General features: G+C 37.6%; 2 protein-coding genes across 2 annotated transcripts; both read right to left on the minus strand.

Moving 5' to 3' along the window:
* Nucleotides 1-794: 794 nt before the first annotated feature.
* On the minus strand, nt 795-9,171 carry slc35f3a (solute carrier family 35 member F3a; the record flags this gene model as incomplete). Its single annotated transcript, XM_079476900.1, has 8 exons — nt 795-1,033; nt 1,530-1,619; nt 2,395-2,587; nt 2,905-3,030; nt 3,373-3,592; nt 4,690-5,026; nt 7,003-7,214; nt 9,152-9,171. The coding sequence occupies 8 exons, from the start codon at nt 9,169-9,171 to the stop codon at nt 795-797; spliced, it is 1,437 nt and encodes a 478-aa protein (XP_079333026.1).
* Nucleotides 9,172-10,384: 1,213 nt separating this feature from the next.
* Nucleotides 10,385-13,937, minus strand: kcnk1a (potassium channel, subfamily K, member 1a). The gene is made up of 3 exons (XM_079477266.1): nt 13,424-13,937; nt 11,830-12,225; nt 10,385-11,449 (listed from the first exon to the last, which is right to left on the minus strand). Exons 1-3 carry the CDS (start codon nt 13,776-13,778, stop codon nt 11,187-11,189), a joined length of 1,014 nt encoding a protein of 337 aa, XP_079333392.1. The 5' UTR covers nt 13,779-13,937; the 3' UTR covers nt 10,385-11,186.
* Between the last annotated feature and the right edge of the window lie 5,660 nt (nt 13,938-19,597).

Here is a 19,597-nt window from a genome sequence, read left to right on the forward strand (position 1 = left end):
CAAAGAATTGCCAATGATATGCAATTCTTCTGAGGAATCCATGATATAGCCTGTTTTACAGATTCCACGAGGGGCCTTGACACTGTACAATATGTATATAGAACCAGTTTGAGATTATAGAACATCATAGGAGTATTATGTTGTGTTGAAGAGTGTGATCATATCAGCAACGTAGAAACCGGCAATGTTACTGCATTCATCACATGAAGCGACACATCTGCATAAGATATAAGAGGTACATATCATATAAGGGATCATTTACAGCTGCTTGTACATTATCCCACTTATTACACGGCTACTTGCCATGAGAACAAACTGGACATGAAATGTGAATTTGAAATATTGAAAGCTCATTTTTACCGCAAATGCAGACCTCTGTTAGGAAAAGCCATTAACTTTGGGTTTTAAGGTAAAAATGACATTCATGTCACAAACAGGCAATTTGTAAATATACATACAAATTATAATTGTTATTAAAAGACATTTATATTTCAATTGTCAAAAAAACTGTCAAAATGATTTGCTGCATCGGGGTTACCGTGTGTTAATAGTTTTGAGTGGTTGTTATATCGAACCTGCAAATGTGGTGACTGGCCTATCAGAATCGAGGATTTCAATGAGCCGTGTACTAAATAGATACATCACATTGTGACTAACAACATTGCTCTTAAACACCCAGTTGTCCAGTTTTAAACACTTGTGACTTCTGTTCATCCCTCAAAGCAGAATTACTTTGGTATGTAATTTTAAATTGCATCACAGGTGTTGTGCCCATCAGCAACCCAACAGCCAGGTCAGGTGGAGGAAGAGTTGCAGTTCCTGGACTCTCTCTGCCTGATGTGAAGCGTCTCTAGATGCTTGTCTCTGGCACACTCTTGTGGCTGGTCCCGGTTGAATAGCATGGACCGTAAATGTGGCAGGTTTTGGTCCCAATCTTCAGGCAACAGGAGCAGAAGGAAGCCCAGACAAATGATGGATGCAGCTATGACTCGTACACTGTTGAGCTGGATCTCACACATGTAGCGGTCTATGACTGAAAGGGGGAAGATGTTCTGTGATCACTTTTGTAGTTTCTGTAAGCATTTGTAATAAGTAAAATTTTAAGGTTTTAAAAATTAAAAATAAGTTAGCAGATTTTTTAAATAAATATATATGACAAAATGATTTGGAAATGTATCAGATTATGTACTATTTTGAGGTTTCTCATCAAATACACTTTTAAAAATAAAGGTGATACACAAGGTGATGCCATATCAGAACCATTGGGTTCCCCAGAGAGACATTTCTTTCTTACCTTTTCATAGTCTAAAAGAGCTATTCCACTTTTGTGAAACAAAGGTTTTCTTTGCGGAACCATACAACCAAAAAAGGTTATTCTGGTCTCATGAAGCCATTTTATTTTTATGATTTTGCAAACATCTGTGGCATGTGACCTAGTCATCGTTAGGGTTTTATCTGTATCAAATTAGATATACAAAAGACACATTTACACTTACATTGAACTTCTGAATGGTGCCAATATAACTTACCAGCATTGACAGGAACACTGAGGACAACGCCCAGAGAAATCAGAGTAGGAAGTGTTATCAAAACACCAAAATTCAAGAGAAAGTTGAACACTAGGTGGGAAACAAAAGGATTTTTTTTAAAGTTCTTGTACACTGCTATGGTGCTTATTATTGTGATTATATTGATGTAAGGTAGCATCAATGATTTAGTGTATATGTAACTTAAGTAAATTTAATCACAATATATCGGTATATTGCAAATAAACAAAAACTGTACAAATTTCCGCATTTAATTTGATTTCCAATTGTCATGATCAGACAATTCTTGAAATGTATGTAGCACAGGGAAGGTGGGATGAAGTGATGATGGGTGATTATATCTGGTTCCTAAGGATAGTATTAGAATTGTATAGTCTTATTTAATTAACACTGCATATAGGAATTTATAGTCTGTCTGATATTTGACCTGTGTTTTGACTTTCATAACCTTTTATGTTTTGTCAATGTTTTCTTGTACAGCTGCTTTGTAACAATGAAAATTGTAAAAAGCGCTATATAAATAAAGCTGACTTGACTTGACTAGAAGTCATAAAATACAAAAATTTACACTTCTGAAGTTTTGGACGACTCTTTTATATGTTTAACTGCTCTTTTGCATTATGCCAGTACCTTGTAATTTCTGCGTACGAGTAATAATACCAAATTGTATAAATATTTTTTTGCGAGTAGGCTACCTTTTATGTTAAAGAATGTGATTTTCGAATTAACCATGTTAAATTTCATAAAGAAACGGTAAAGATTCCAGCAAAATAACTAAATTTTGCCACTTTTGATGAGTATAACCAAGAGAACTTTGTGACATGTTTATAGATCTATAGCCCCTTACCCAGCAAAAGAGCAGCCATGCCACAGATACTTGTCCACGGCAAATCTCCAGGTGAAACAAAGTCCTCAGCCCCCGTGAGAAGCAGGATTATGGGTACGGCGCATATGAAGACCAAATTAGCTCCACCGAGGATGGTGAGATACAAAGCTGCTTCACCGAGTTTTGCATTACCCAGAACAAGCTTGAACAGAACCTGAAGTGACAGATGTACAATACAATTCATAGATACAGCCAGAGCATAAAATGTAACATCATAGTTAGAAGTGTAGGATAGCTTTCCTGTGGCTCATTGGTTAGAGCATGACTGCTAGCAACGCAAATGTCATGGTGTTATGATACCAGGGGATTGCACATAGTCAGAAACAAATGTATAGTACATTGGAATGTAAGTTGCTTTGGATAAAAGCCTCCGCCAAATGCATAAATGTAAATCTAAACAACAGATCAGTGTGTAGGCCTAAAACCGTCACCATGATCATGTATAATATCTACCAGATTTGTAATCCTTACTTTGTATATAGCTGCTGTTGATGCAGACCCCACCACAAGAGAGATGCCAATGACAGAATGACTGTGAAAACCATCTGCATATGTCATCATAACAATGCCCCCGATGGCCAAAATGGCTGCAACAATCTGTAATTTAAAATATTGAAATGTGTAATTTTTTATAGCAAAATATCCACATTTTGTTTTTGAAGTAAAAGTCAAGAGTCGTTACAGTATATTAAACAATTTAGTTAAAGGGATAAATCCCCAAAAATTAAAATAAATATTTCCAAGAATGTTGGTAACCAAACAACACTGCCCCCTATTGATCTTTATGGTACAATCGCCTCAAAATGTCTGATGATTAATCTTTTTATTTATGATCAATTTGAAGATTTAGAAAATGTTTTTGATATGAAAAAAAGCATTTTATTTAATAATATATGTCATTGGCATCATGTGGGCAATATTCTTAGTTTCAGTCCTTACCCGCACTGCCATGAAGCGATCCCGCAATACAATCCAGGATATGAGGAAGACAAAGGCACGACTACAGCAGAAGAGAGCGCAGGCGTCGGTGGCAGGAATCCTGCGGAGGCCTTGCAGGTACAGGTAGCTGGTGAGAGTCCACAGCACTCCAAACGGAGCCACGCGAGAAAGCAGCATCTTCAGAGAAAGCCCATCATCTCCCAAGAACTGACAACACTCTCTATTGTAAAAAGCCAACATACATATTTATAGTACGTGTCTCCTAATAATAAAGACTTTTTGATCAAAGTTCTTGCGCTTTTTAAAAATGTGTATTGAATGTTTAAACAAATTTGCTCTGTACACATTTAATCCAACAAGCAGATTTTTAGTAGTTTGCTGAAACATAAGGCAAGTTTTCAAGAGGAACAAGGCCATTACAATTTAGTGAAGTGCATTCACAACCCATTTTAAATTGCATAAAGCTGAACAGCATTTAATTATAGCATTAAAAACAGAAGTGTGTATTAGTAAAGTAAACACACATGATTTTAAAATGAGAAAAAAATATATTTATTAGATTTTGAGGCTATTTGTAAGCTAACTCAAAAACATCTAAGTTAATGGCATCCATTCTTTGAAAGACAATGCAAAGTTGTGAAGGAATGGCTTTTAGAATCTGTGTGATTTGTTTATTCTTATAATCTAAAGCAGTGGTTCTGAAACTGGGGAGCACCAAGCTGGATCCAGGAGGGGGAACAGATTTTGTTGCATTTTATTAAATATAGAAATTTATCATAGATTGTATGCCATCAAATATCAGACAAAAAACTGATGTTCCAGCATTGTATAACAGAATTTTTATTTAACCAAAAACATTATCAAAGTTTAAGATTATAATCTTTATTTGGGGCCACAAAGCGCTGCACTCTACACCATGGGGACCTTACAACGAAAAGGTTTAAGAACCACTGACTAAAGTATTTAGATTATAGTGACATTTTTCCAATTGTCTGAGATCAATACAAATTAGGGTTTAATTGTTTTGCTACAATAAATCCACATCCAAAAGTGCTGAACCAAACCTATAAAAAGGAAATGCTGAACCAATGAAAAGGTCAAAAGGCCATGGGACACGATTCGAAAATTAGGCTGTGCTAGTATGCATCTTGACAAAGCTGCAAGTATGTGATGCCACCTTCGTAATCTACAAACTATTACAGAACTTTCACAAGGAGCTCACATTCAGGAATGCAGTAAAACGTTTTGTAGGAGACATATGCAATAAAAGCTCCATCACCTTCCCTCATGCATGAAATAAAACCCAACCCTACCCACCTGAACCGCTGTCTAGGAGTCTGTCTGTCCTTGCTACAGCACAGGTGACCCAGGTAGTAAAGAGGAAAGACGAAACAGTTCCAGGAGGTGGAAAACCAAGTGAGGGTGAAAGGTATATTCAAGCGTCTGACTGTAATTTTGGCCAACTGCGTGCTGCCAGTCCAAGACAAGCATAAGCAGATCACCATGGCGACACCCCAGAGTGCTCGATTTAGATGGACTGCAGTCATGTGCAGACAGAAGCGCAGACTCTGTCGTCTAGTCACATTCTCATTTGCTGTAGGAGCACAGCCTTCTACCTTCATTTCCACTTTTTCGCTCTTGGATCGGTCATCTTCTAAAGATAAACAAAAGTAAATGAACATTTACTCAACCTCTTTTCATTTCAAACCTGTACAACTTTCTTTCTTCTGAAGAACACAAAAGATATTTTGAAGAATGTTGCTAACCGAATAGACACAAAACAAATGCAATTGAATGGGTGACAGTTGCAACAGTCAAAATATCTTCTTTTGTGTTCTTCAGAAGAACGTCATACAGGTTTGAAATGACAATAGGTTAGTAAATGACAGATTTTTTGAAAAATTATGACTTTTCAAACCCCTCCATCTGTTATGCAAGGGATAATGTACAGGCAGCCGGTAGTTATCGCAGAAATAAGTGCAGACAGTGTGATCAGGGTCTTGTCTCACAATGAAGGGGCTGATGTGGTGATATCAGCTGGCTGCTTGTACATTATCACGTCTATTACAGGGCTACCTACCACATGAGAAAAACTGGACATGAAATGCGAATTTGAAATATTTTATTAGTTAATTTTTACAGAATGCAGACCTTTCCCAAGGAAAACCTGTTTGCTTTCGGGTTTTAAGGTAAGAAACGATGTTCAGATGTGACGAACAAGCATTTTCGGTTTAATCATTTGTTAATATAATGTCATATGTTATTAAAAGACATCTAGATTTCATTTCTCAAAGAAAATGATCAAAATTATAAAAATTTTAAATTCATATTTATCTGGGAATAACGAACCCCCAAATGTCGCGACTGGCCAATCAGAATCAAGCATTCCAACGTGCCATGTAATAATGTTTAATAAAACTGATAGTTCCACACCCACACTGAAACAGTTTTAATTTTTAAGTTTAAAACTTAATGTTTTAACTTCAACATTCTCTGAATTTTTTCTTACCGCATTCACAGAAATTTCATGTCATCACAGATGCTACTAAATTAAAATTTTCTAAGACTTAACTATTGAAAGTTACTTATACTGTGAACCTACTGTGTCTATAATGTTCGGTATGGAATCTGACAGTGCTGTCCATGGTACTGAAACGGTTAAAACTATCCATCTAAGCCATTTGTTAAATCTATTGAGCAAATCATTACAGACCAAGGTAGTCTGGAGAAATGCAATTAAGAATTATCAAAACTTCTCCCTTCCCTTTTAGCCCTATCCTTGGTTACATCGTTTGACTTTTAACATCCAAGATGAAAGGCTCAACATAAATAAACAATCAATATAATAATAAAATAAACATTGATTATTATACTTTGAGTTGTATAACGCGCTTAAGCTACCATGATGAGGTTTGTTGAATGTTGAGCCCGTAGTCAATGGTAATGAGAAACGCCAGAGACCTCACCTGCCCCGATGACTCCGCACAACTGGCTCAAAAACTCTCATGCATATTTTCATAGAGCTGCTCAACACATCGTAACTCATTGCCTAGATTTAAATCAAATAGCAGATACATCAGACCTCTTTTTAGCGAAACACGTACTGCTTACAAATGATCTGACTCAGCTGTTTATTAGTTAAGTAATAGATGTTGTGGTCTCTGCCCGTTACATCGGTGTTGCAACAAAGACATGTTATGAAGAGAGGAGCTCAGATTGATGCAGAGGTGTGAAGAGGTCTCTGATCGATGTGTTTACACTTGCGACAGCAAAGATGTTCATTTGAAACATTTATCACAGACCCAAACTCATGAACGCAAGATGAAGCCGTACTAGAAGAAACTGAACGTACAGTACTGACTGCCACTGTTAATAAAGAAGAACCAGATCATTTGAAATGTCAAGCAATGCAGAGGCTTTATTTTTATAGCCTTTAAAGATGTAATAGTCCTTAAAATCTATACCGTTAACTCATGTATAACCAGTATAATTCTATATCCTAAGACTTATGGTATACTTTTTAAGCCCTACCTCCTAAAAGATCAATAGTTTACGTGTGCTAAACTCTGTGCTTTACTCTTTCCCATCAAAGACATCTTCCCTTAAACAAAGCATAAATCTGGATAATACCTCTGCAGAATGCGCTCCACGGCTCATAACCATAGTAACCAGTGAGCCTCAGGATGCGTTCTTCTATAGATGCGCTGTTGATGCACTCCACTGATCTGGATGACTTTAATTCTTCATTTAGATCTTCATCAATGACCAGAGATTTGAGCTGTCTGAGTTGAGGGCTGATATCCGACAGGCGGCGTGGACTCATGTCTGGCTGTCTCATTCCCCTAAAGTAAAAAAAGTGAAAGATAAAATATATTAAAAAGAGAACAAGAGAATATACAGTGCATCTTCATGTCAGTCCAGGTAATCAGATCAGAGTAGTTGTAACCACAGGTAAACATCCACCGGAACAAAATCGAACTTATAACATCAACGGGAATAAAACAGGCAAAATAGATCATCCATGGAGAATAGGCATAAAGCAAGTCCAAGAGTCCTTCAGTGAACAACATGACAAAACATGAGCCCATGGGATGGGGTTCAGGTGGAGTGTAATGAGAGTCAGGTGCGGGGTGATCAATGATGTCAGATGGGTGCAGTTCATGATGGGAAATGATAGTCCCGGTCTTAAAAGTCCGGTGATTGAAAACGAGTGTAGCGGTGAAGATTGCTCTGGTGCGGGGTCGACGAAGATGGATGTTACACATGGGTTAAAGACCCAGCCCATTTATAAACTAGCCTGCAGTGTTTGCAAAGAATTGTGGGTCTAAAAGGCTTAAGGGCAAAATAATCTATTAAAACCTATTGACATGAACAGTACTTACTCTAACTTTATAATGGATTAAAGGCTTACGAAATTATGATACAGTTCAAATCTTTTTAAGCTGAAGAGGAATTGTTTGTTTACTGTTTTGTAATTAAATGCAATATCACATATACGCTAATATGTAAACATTTGCAACAAAATTATTTGACAATAAAAGTGGCATTTCTATATTTTGCATTGCTTTGGTTATAATTGTTATATAATATTTACTACATAACATTTATACAGAATATAATGTATACATACATTTATTAGACAGATTAGTTACTATTTTCAGTGGGCTTTATATGGACAGCTATGATATGATTACTTTGATGGAACTATTGATTGCTTAGATATTAAAAATCAACCACAAAGTAATTATAATGCTGTGTCTAAGTATAAACTGGCAGCGGGAACGAATGAAACTGGCCAAGAGTTGATGAAGAAGAAGGAATATGTTGAAGGTCACCCCAAGAGTACAGAATTGCAGACAATGTATTTTTGATCCAAGCTTTGATCTTGTTTCCCACTCTTTTCAGAATAGGAAATCTACAGAAACTTTAGAAACCAAAACATACCTTTCCTTAATATTTTAGACCTATACACATTTTTATTAATGTTAATTATAATAAAACATTTGACTATTTTACATAAAACTTTAATTGAACTTTTTCATTCAAAACTCTATTGGGCTAAAGAGTGCATAGTAAAGTGTTTTGAGTAGTTTCAAGAGAGTTGCCAGGCAGTTGCTAGGGTGTTAGGAGACCCCGTTGCTTACTGGCCCAATTTTAAATAGCCTGGTCTCTTCTTGTTGCTTAATTTGACTTGAGTCCTTTCTTAAAAAAATATTATTGTTTTTGTACCAATATATTAATATTTTGCCTGTTTTACTGTCTGGAGAGTAATAGCCTTAAATCAGATCACTTAGAAAAGATCAGCACACTTCTCAACAAACTATGACTTTTATTTGAATACAGTGGTTTACGGATTTGTTCAAATCCTTAAACCTACATTTGAGGTATAACTATGCTGATGTTGCAAGACCAATTATACTGTATATTCAGACCTGTAATATACATACAGCTCATATCTATAAGTATAACAGATGTGTCCCTCCATTACACAGTTTGACACTTTCATTTGTACCATTTTTGATACAATGAGCAATGAAAAATATGTTTAATAATAAATTAATTAAAGAAACAAAAGAGAACAAAAAAACTGCTGCCGGCTGTGCAAATCTTTTAAAAACATATTTATAAATAATTGCTACTGCATATTGAAACATTGAAACAACTGAATATGCCAAGAAATTGACTTGATTTTTCTATTATGCAAGGAATACAAATGTATAAATACATTGTCATTATGTAACAAATTTAAACACACAGTCAAATTTAAAAGTTGTTATACCTTTCTCTTTGGGGACACATTGTATCCAGGCTGCTGGAGTCTCATCCTCTCTCTGCATTGCGCCGGCACATCTTGTGGAAAGATCTTCTTCCTGCAGTCTGGCAGCTTCACTGTCCACCGCCAGGTTTTGAAAGATGGCTTGCAGTGGGGGTGTGCGACACGGTGTGTGCGTGTGTGGTGAGTGAGGTAACTAGTTGGCACGTATCGATCAGGGCGAAGCGTCACCCAGCTAAAGCCCGAGCGGGAGACCTGTGCTTAGCCGAGCAAAAACTTCTGAAAGTGCCGTCAATAATCCTCCCGAATCGATGCCATGGGGAGAATGAGGTCTGCACTGCATATGCTTAACTCAAAATTAAGCTTAGCACACTTAATAACAAGGATTGGCAGTAAATGAGGCAGTTTGGTGCACAGGTCCCGGGAGTGTGAGATGAATTGAAAAATACTGTGTGAGAACTATCGAAGCTCGCTGGTAGTTTATTAGCATTAGAGTATTAGCATTAATGAAGGACAAACAAAAGGCAAAGTTAAAAGGACCGAGGAACATTCAGTTCATTCAGTTTGCCGTTCTTAACAGAACTGTCTTCCACAATCTCGAGCAATGTCATCGGACAAATCGTATATAATACGACACAACACATCTCACAAATCCATTATTTCCTATAAAGCAATGACAATGAACAGAGACATGAATACCCTATAGGTGACAGTGTCATAGAAGCGCATATTCAGAAACAAACTAAATATATTTCAAAAGAAAAGCTTTTCCTTTAAAAAAACAAGAGGAGGACAAATTAATTTTTCAAAATCGTATCTCATCTCATAATGCCTTGTCAGGTGAGACGTGTGTGCACATTTACTAGACGTCTTAAGATGCTCTTGACTGAGAACCGAGACATTCTGCCCTTTTTAAGTTTAAAGGGGTGGACACAGCTGTAGGCCTTGTTAACATAACCTCGGTTCAATTTCAGCACCACTATAACAGGAGTCACTTTTAAACAACAGAGTAAATATCTCTTTTAACAGCAGTCAGCAGACCTCCTGATAGACTGTTAACAGACAGTACAGCTGCTCAGGTGCACAATGCCTATCTGCCCGGCAAGGTTTTAACACACCAGCACGTTACCTAGCAATGATCTGACAGTACACAGCTCTGAGAAGACATTAAAGCCTTAAACCAGTGGGGAATTTCTGAAATGTTCACTATGCAGTTCACTATGAAGAACAGTCAGGGTCAAGCATGTAAACCAAAAAGCTTCCAGTTTATTTGGTTAAAGTGCATATCATAACAAATTACAGCAATAAAGTAATTATTTTTAAAAATAATAATTTATTTCCTTTAGCAATCTACCCAGTCAATCATAAAAATATACAGATTCACAAACGTGACTCCCTCCTTACAATACAGCAGCAAGAACACTCAATGCTCAATATCTCTCCCTAGTGGAGGACAACTGTTCTGGTCTTAAACAATACTACTTCCCAAGAGCCAAAATGGCTTGTAAAGGCAAAGAAAATCCCTTTGAGAGATAGTACTTTTACTGAATCCCCCTACTAAATCAGAGAAAAAACATACATATATCTAAAACACCCTTATGTTTTATTGTATTGACCTTTTGAAAAATTAACCAGGGACCTGCCCCTGTATTTTATGTAATGGATTGCAGTTTGGCAATGACTAACTAATAATGCTAAAGCTATACTTGAAGGCATGATTTGCATTAAAACTACAATATATCCTTCCTTTTTAAGCCAGCATGAACAGCATTATGTTAAGCAAGTCTTTGGCCACATAACCATGTAACCATCTGATATTTTTTCATCTCAGTAGCTGTTCTGACAAATGATATGTTCTTCAAGTTTTTTCAACGTTAAAATAACTTCAACCTGCATTTCAAGTAGCTATTTCTATAGTACTGTAGTGTTTTTTTATTTTAGTATTATTACATATATGTATGCCCTAAGGTGAGAAATATTACTAGTGTGTTGTGTCTCAGAGGGTTCAAGAATCACAGATCACAGATCTGATCACAGAATCTCATCTGTCCATTTGTCCATTAGAGGTGGTGGGAGAAGCATTGATCACATCGTCAGGAAACAGATCACTCTTATCTTCTTTAACAGAGGCTGCCTGGTCAGACACAGAGGCGAAAGAGAGGTGATCGTGATCCACAATGTTAAGCTCGTCCTCTGTCTTCTGCTTTCTAAGGTAGAACATCTTCCTGAGTTTCTTCAACTGCTGCAGCTCACAGAAGGTTTCCAGAACCACCAACATGGCAATCAACCCCAATATCAAGTACACTGTATTGGAACAAGACAGGTTGAGAAAGATTTAAGAAAAAATATTTTAAACTTTTCATAAAAATTAAGGACGAACAAGAATAGAGCAGATATGAGAGGGGTCTTTGACACGGGTCAGCAGCGACCCCTTGGGGTACACATTCGTACTGCAGGAGGTCTGCTAATAGTAGGATAAAAAAGCTTTTAAAAAGCAAATAAAAGGAATCTTGCCAATGGAAAAAATGCAAACAATACAGTTGCAACAGAGCACCATGGCCTGATAAAGACCCCTGACATATATGCAATATAGATGAAAAATACTCTATATCTACTATACTATATCAATGTTATGAATGTGAATATAACAAATTAATAGCAAATTCCTTTGGATGTGCACTTACAAGTAATGCCCAATTTATAGAGTTCTCTGAACTTCTGGTGGTAGCCCTCTCCCGGTACATAGTCGCCCAAACCAATGGTACTTAGAGAGATGAAGCAAAAATAGAAAGACTCCAGGAAATTCCAGTCTTCCTCCAGGACTGAGAAGATGATTGCGGGTATGAGGAAGAAACAGGACACAATAATAATAGCTAAAAGGGCAGCTTGTATGGCTGCCAGCAGAGGCTTGGACATGCCCCAGCGCCGGTGCAGGTACTCCACAGGCCTGCGGGTACTGAACTCCATGATCCTCTGAACCACTGCAGTCAGGAACAGAAGTGTGAATGGGATTCCCACCACTGAGTAAATGATACAGAAGGCTTTACCCCCATCTGACAGAGGCACGGTATGGCCATACCCTGCAAAACATGTGAAGCTGTTAGTCATCTGTGGTAATAGTCGGTAGGCCCTTCTGTCTTCTATCTGACAAATAGCACTGAAACACTCAATAGGCCTGGTTTACATGCCTTATGGAACGAGAGGTCTTCAGGCTCAAACCTGGTATTTAATCCTGCTGGATTAAGTTACAGTACACAGCCCTTGGAAACCCTACACACTGCATGCATATCCTTCAAACACCCTTCAAATGGATTACAAACACCAACAGGGCACCACAGGGGATGTTAATATGTAAGCAGATCGTGGACTTGTTTCATTATTGGCACACTGTAAGAAATGTGATCAATAAATCAAATTAACATACTGTACAACTGTACCTAATTTTGTTTTTAAGCACAGCCATTTATTTAAACTGTTAGTTCACTCAAAAAAAAAACAATGTCCAATTTATTGTAAATTAATAATGATACAAAAAAGTTCAATGCCAAAGAAGATTTGTGGTGTTAAAGAACTACATATTCCAAGATGTTCAAACTGAATGAGCAACGCGATTCTGTGTGCAATATTATTCTGTTAATAAATTCCCATACTTGATTTATTTGGTCTGACTCTTTTATATGTTTTATAAGATAAATATTTAATTATTTTAGAATATGAGTTGCATTATTATGATATATTATTTTACGACGATGATGACTATAAACTAAATAGTATATACATATTGTTATTTACTTCACATTTATTGCCTATTTCTTTACTACACTTCACCATACATACTTCCTGAACGTCTTATTGCAAATGTTATTTGTTGTTTTTTTGAGAATGAAAGAAAGACCAAGTGAGACAGTTCTAACAATTTGTATCGTATGCATCTTGACGATTAGATTATAAATACTGTATCGTCAGTACAAGAAGCAGTGGAGGTTTTTATTTATACAAATTTGTAGTGTTGTTAGACAATTTAAGCCTGTCATACAGTACAGTCGTCAGCTGATGCTCACACCGGACATTAGAGAGAAAGGACAGCTCGACCTTCCACTGTAGAGATGACATCAGACTGGCGTCTCCTTTGTCACCTCGCCCCATAGATAAATATTTAAAGAGAAAGGACTTACATGGTCACAAGCGATATATTAGTGTAAATCAATAACAAGGGATACAAAAACAGTTTGTCCTATCATGCACATCTAAAGTTGTCTAGAGAAAGTCTGCTCTTACCCGTGGTAGAAAGCACCGTGCTGGCGAAGAACAACGCCGATGTGAAATCCCAGTTCCAGTTAATAGTAACATTTTCTAAAACCGACACACCATAGTTGCTCGCCTCCAGTGCTCTCATTAAAAACTCCTCAAGTCTTGCTTCGGACACACATTCATTATCCTGTAAAAACTGCTGTTTCTGGGTCCGGAGCTGTCCTCGAAGCTGCTCCTCATACGGCAGCTCCACCGCGGAAAACACAAGCGCGCCGAATATCAAATATAAAACATACGATATTACCAAAATTAAGAAATACCACGTAGACTTGTAACCGTCTACCACACGCATACACGAACTTCCCGACACACACTGGAGCATTGTCTCCTCTTGAGTTAGCAGTAGTTACAAATGTGACACAGGTAATGTGTTATATGAGCACGATTGTTGAATAAATGAAGGTAAACACGGCTGTCTTTGAATTCTTATTTCCTGTCTACTGCCAGCGTTGCAGCTGATGTGACAGACGGTGAGACGGGCGCATTTACTAATCGTACTACGGCGAAGGCTATGTCGTTAATATTCATATTAGTCGACAAGGTAGGCGCTTTCTAATTAATATGCAAGAAACGCCTTCATCCGTTGGAAGGTTACTAATCTACGTCATCGGTTCGTTTTTAATATTCATGACCCGAGCCTTTGTAGTAGTATGTTTCGGAATTTTGCGAACCGAGTCGTGACGTCTTGTTCTGCCGCCTCGCCCAGGTCTATTCATCACATTTTTTCACGGCACGCCTTAGGCAAACGAGGCATTTGCGTTTAAAAGACAGATACTGTTAAATACAGTTGCTTTAAAGAAACAATAGTGTCAACCATGAGGCTAAAGACGTACGGTGCTGAAGCTATGTTACCTGGCTGAACTGGTTTTACTGGTGCTGGTCTTTCTTGAGTGACAAAAGATTTTTAATGTGACCTCGAATGAGTATCTAAGTGGTGAGTGCACTCAGATATGTATCAAAGGACCTTTGTTTTTAGTTAACACAAGTTGGCCTTATGGTTTCTGTGAAGGTAGCCTGTTTGTTAGGTGGTCTGTCAGCATTTCCACAGCCAACAAATCCTCAATCTGTCATGAAATAGAAAATAATGTGGAGTATTATGCTGTATTATATTTATAGGCACACAAAGACTAAAATAGATCATTTAGGCACTCCTTTCTCCCTATTGTAGGGTGACTGCAGTGTGAATTACAGTAAGCCCAACCAGCCCTGGTTTACATATCAGTCATCTCTCATAACTTCCCATCCTTTGACTTGTGGGTTTCTTCATTTTCGAAACACCTCTCCACCCTGCATAAGTTTAGCAGAGTATCTCAATAAACAGGTCCGTGCACATTTCGTAGAAACGCCATGAAAACACCATAGGAGCTAAATTGTTGTAGGCAAACATATTTTTGTCTCAATTTTCTCTTTTCTCTTTTGTTTGATCAGTTACTATTGATCTTCTGTCCATATCATTTACTAGTGCAGTACATTATTTGTATAAGGTTTTATTATTTGTTTTGAAAGCTGTATACCTGAGGGTTATTTTGGGTAGTGGTAAAAGTTGCCGATTTTCTCAGCTTTCATATGTCAATGATTTCACACTTAGTTCACAGGTTTACGGTTGATCATGCCTTTTTTGTCCAAAGTTATGATATAACTTGCTGCTGAAAATGAGATCCTTGTGTGATCCTTGACCCTCATGTGTAATCCGTATGGACTCTGTCAGTTTTGTGTTGTTTCTGTTAAACAATAAAACACTGTGGTTGACTTTTGTTGCTTTTAAATTGTGATCTATTAATTCATTTTAATTTGACTGTGAGCTTTTAAACATTTATTGACTTTTGAGCAAAAGTCAAACTCTGAGCTTTCCCTTTATGCTCTGTTCTGCTCCTTTGGGTTATTTCTGGAGGATTGAGTGAAATGTAAGACCTCATGCCAGATCTGTTGTTACACACATCCTAGACTGTTCTAGGAAAAATTCAGGAAAAACTGGAATGTGACCATCAATGACATGTCAATATACATCATTGATGGCTACGGCCAAGAGGGAAAAATACTGGTTCTTTAGCCCATCAAAAAATTTCATAATAAAAAGGCACAGACACAATAAAGCTAACAGCTTTGATAGTGTAAGCAGGCTCATTTGCAATATTAGGTTTGAAAGATGTTTGGTACGAAATTTGACATAATTTGACTGAAACCCGTGTAAAGATAAAATGACGTAATTACTTAGATGAACCTGCAGTTTTATGGTGATAGAGAGGGAAAAGTTATGGATTGCACTATTGCAGATTATTTTAGATCACGCCATTACTGAACATTTGGTTACATTAAGGACTGAAAGGCACCTTTTATGACAGCTAGAGGGCACTGTGCCTCCAAATTCAGTGAGTAGCAAAAATCACCTAAATGTTTCAGAGGTGTGGTGTTTCATAGGTCTGATACTGTATAGACTGGAAAAGTATTTACAACTTGGTTATTCTTGAGGCTATGTTATTGAAATGTGCAGCAAAAATTCACTTTAATGGTACAGTTTATCCAAAAATAAAAAATCTGTCATCATTACCCACCCTCGAGTTGTTTCACAACTGTATACATTTCTTTTTTTTCCGATGAACAGAAAGATATTTGGAAGAATGCTTGTAACCAAATAGTTCTTGGCCACCATTGACTAGCCTACCATAGCAGGAAATATAAAATAAAATTGCCCAGAACAGTTTGCTTACATTCTTGAAAATATCTTCTTTTGTGTGATAAAGCAAATTTTCCTTCAATACTTTTTCGCCTGCAGTAGCCGCTACTACAGAACACGTTTTTTCTTGGTTTTTTTTATGTATCACCATTTTAAATACCAAAAAATAAGCATTGTGCCGTGTGCGTTCTGTTTTATGATGCTACAATAGGTTTTCATAAAGTCATTTGAACGTTCTCTTTTCATTTTCAAAATGCTGTTTCCATCCCTCGGGCCAAAACACATATTTTGGTTATATTTTCAGATGTGATTGCAAAGACCTGTGAAATTTCTGACGTCAAAGGCCAAACATGTAATGAAGATTAATCTGTGGCTTTTCTGACTCATGCTCTTGATTTACACCTGTTCGCATAAATGAACAGCAGAGAGGCATAAATGCTTCAAAACATTCCACTATCTTTCGAAAAAGCCCTACATTTTCCAGTATTAGGCTTAATAGATAGACAGAGGAATTAAATGTACTGTCTTTAAGAACGTACGTCTATTCCCAAACATTCAGTGTGACGGTAGTACATAATTCAAAGAAGATGATGTTATCGTCTATCCTTTTTCTTCTGGACTGCACAGATTTCTTCTTAATGTGTTCGCTGTAACCATGACGTAGCTTCTTAGACAGGAAGTTGAAGGCCTGGGGCTCGCGCCAGAGTCCACATTTTGTCTCAATGGTTGGTGGTAGGGATGTCATGCACCTCTTTTGAAGAGCACCAGTGGCAGTTTTAGCCCCCTTGGTCCATGCTTTTGATGCGAAAAGACATGACCAAAGGAAAAAAATCTAATGCCAAAAGATACTAATAATTTTATGGATGTTGCATTTAAAAACCACTCGACTCAAAAATCTAAAGGGGTATAATTTTGTTTGGCAGTACAGTTTGTGTTCTGTATTTTGTTTTGTTTTTGACCCTCCCAGTGCTCCCGAAATTCCCAGGCTTATGTTGCAATAACACTGAAAATGAGATCAGGACACATGTGACAGCTGGGTATAGTTTGCCATCCTGCTTGAGATGTACACGTTCCCTGACGCCATGTACCCGCCGGGCAGCCTGCTCTTTAAGAGGTGAGCGTGTTTTGGCAGGAGCGCCTACTCCGCGTGTATGTGTTTCAGCTGTACTTTTAGGACACATCATTGTAGCCATGTGCAGCGTATGTATGTTTCAGGTTGAGAGCAGAACTACTTTCCTGGCTCAGTGTGACAAGTTCTGCAGTTGACTTTGGTCATGTAGTATATGGTCCGGACCCAGAGAAGCGAGCTGTGGTTTGGGAAACATCTGGAAAAGGCATTCCTGCTGGCAGGTCCACCTCACAGGAGCACTTACACTGGGTTTAGTCCATAGACATGGGTTGAACATGCAGCATTTTGTAAACTCCTTGGAGAAATAAGGCCTCTGTTATTTCTTCTGTTTTATGTCACCCTCTTTGAAGGCCACTGGCTGTCTGTAGTGCACATCACTAGTGCAGATTTTCTCTGAAGTTAACTAAATTAAGAATAAATAAAATATATATTTAAAAGAAACATTTAAAATCAAAAATATTTAAAAGAAAACAAGATGAAAATGCATTGTTTATAAACATTTGGTACTTTAAAAATATTTAAATGTGTGTGTGTGTGTGTGTGTGTGTGTGTGTGTGTGTGTGTGTGTGTGTGCTTGTTTTTATAATTAAAGTGGCCATTCCCCGTTTAGGTTTTGGGGTTGGGTTAGGGGAAGGCAATATAGAGTTTGTCCAGTATAAAAATCATTATGCCTTATATGGAAAGTCCCCACAATGGATAGAAACCTAACTGTGTGTGTGTGAAGGGGAATGAGAGCTGTGCAGAAGAAAACTTCATTATGGTAAGCACCAAAAGCTTCAGAATGGCTCCACACACCTTTTGATGTTTCAAAGCTTACATGAGTCTGCGACATGTCAAGCTTTCTTAATATAATGTGCCACCTTTTTTCATGACCTAAGCACCTTCATTGGTGTTTTGGGAGGAGAGCTAATCATCTCAACCTCCCCAAAAGACGACTGGCTTACACACAGAAACATGGTGGCGGCGGCTTGCGTTTAAAATATGCCAAGCTTCCTCCATGAGCTCATTACACTGCCAGTATGTGCTCATATTATTTTGATGATTATTTTAATCACATTTAATCAAATTGCCATGCCTCCGAACGACAGCTGAGAGGGTGCATCTGTACTGTGTACAGAAATGAACGCTCACGGTCACTCCACCTCAGAACATTGAAGCTGGCACCAGTGCAGGATTAATTCATCATTTTCTGCTTGCCAGTAATGAAGTCAGACTGCTGGTTTTGATTAACGTGTTTGCACTAACATCAAACACATTTAAAACGAGCATGTTACCTTTGTGGATGACTTACACCTTTATTCATGAATGAATGAAATGGACAAGGTTTTTCCATGTGCTTATGATTTGTTAATGGGCTCTTGGGCATACAAGATGTATTGAATCGCAATCAAACTTGGTTTCTCAAACAGAACGGCATGCATTTTGACATGCAGTCTTGATGAAGACCAGTGTTGTTTATATGTAAACATGAGAAAGTAATTTTTTAACCTTTGGATTCAAGTAAAATAATAATATCAAGCCCAATCCCTCTTAAGCTTGGCTGTCAGCAAAATATGATTAATGAAGGTTATTAATGTTGGCTTTCTTTTCATCTTTGGACAACAGATTTGATGTTTCTTGGTCAGGACATTTGTTCATCTGGCAAAACTTCGATTGTTTAGAAATTGGTGGGCATAGATGAGCAAGCCAATACAATTGATCACTCAATGAGCCGCAGTATAGCGATTGCTGTTGTGACAAATAAGTTCCTCTACGGGTGTCTTTGGAACAAGCTGTTCTTTTTGGCCATGAGGAATTTATGGAAACAAAAAGCAGAAGGTAAAGTTCTCCATCCTTAATGTGCTAAATGGCCTTTAATATATGAACATGAGCTTATGTTTTATGATTTTATTGGTCTCTGTAATGCCTTTAAAGAATTGTGAGTCCCCATCGGGTGTTCTTTGAGGAACATTCGTGCATTGTTCATTCATCAGTCCGTTCAACAGCCAAACTGTGAGGTCACTCAAAAACAATGAAGTAGCCCACATTACATCACTACATTGTCTCGTTGTTTATGCAATCACAGAATTCTTTACGTGCAGAAGATTTACAGTGCCAGTTTCTAGACCCCAAACTTTGCCCCTAATTTCCATAAAGGTACTTCAACTGCAACATGGCCCCATCTTGGGGCATATGGACAGCTGGTGTTTCGGGAGAGAAATATGAAAAAACATGGGATGGAAAATGTTTTCTTATCCACTTGGCTTCTGCAAATCCTCCGGCCGCTCAACGGATGAAAGAGATATTTTTTGAAGGGGTGGTTATAATAAAATGAAGTTTGCAGGCTGTCCTCTTTGGG

Source organism: Barbatula barbatula (assembly GCF_947034865.1).
Source record: "Barbatula barbatula genome assembly, chromosome: 16".
NCBI classification, from domain to species: domain Eukaryota; kingdom Metazoa; phylum Chordata; class Actinopteri; order Cypriniformes; family Nemacheilidae; genus Barbatula; species Barbatula barbatula.

What these genes read in the sequence shown, in the direction of transcription:
- kcnk1a (XM_079477266.1), bottom strand. Translation starts at nt 13,778, where the DNA reads ATGCTCCAGTGTGTGTCGGGAAGTTCGTGTATGCGTGTGGTAGACGGT. An exon ending in CACGGTGCTTTCTACCACGG is followed by an intron (nt 12,226 to 13,423) that starts GTAAGAGCAGAC and finishes CATGTTTTGCAG; the next exon opens with GGTATGGCCATACCGTGCCT. An exon ending in CTATAAATTGGGCATTACTT is followed by an intron (nt 11,450 to 11,829) that starts GTAAGTGCACAT and finishes GTTCCAATACAG; the next exon opens with TGTACTTGATATTGGGGTTG.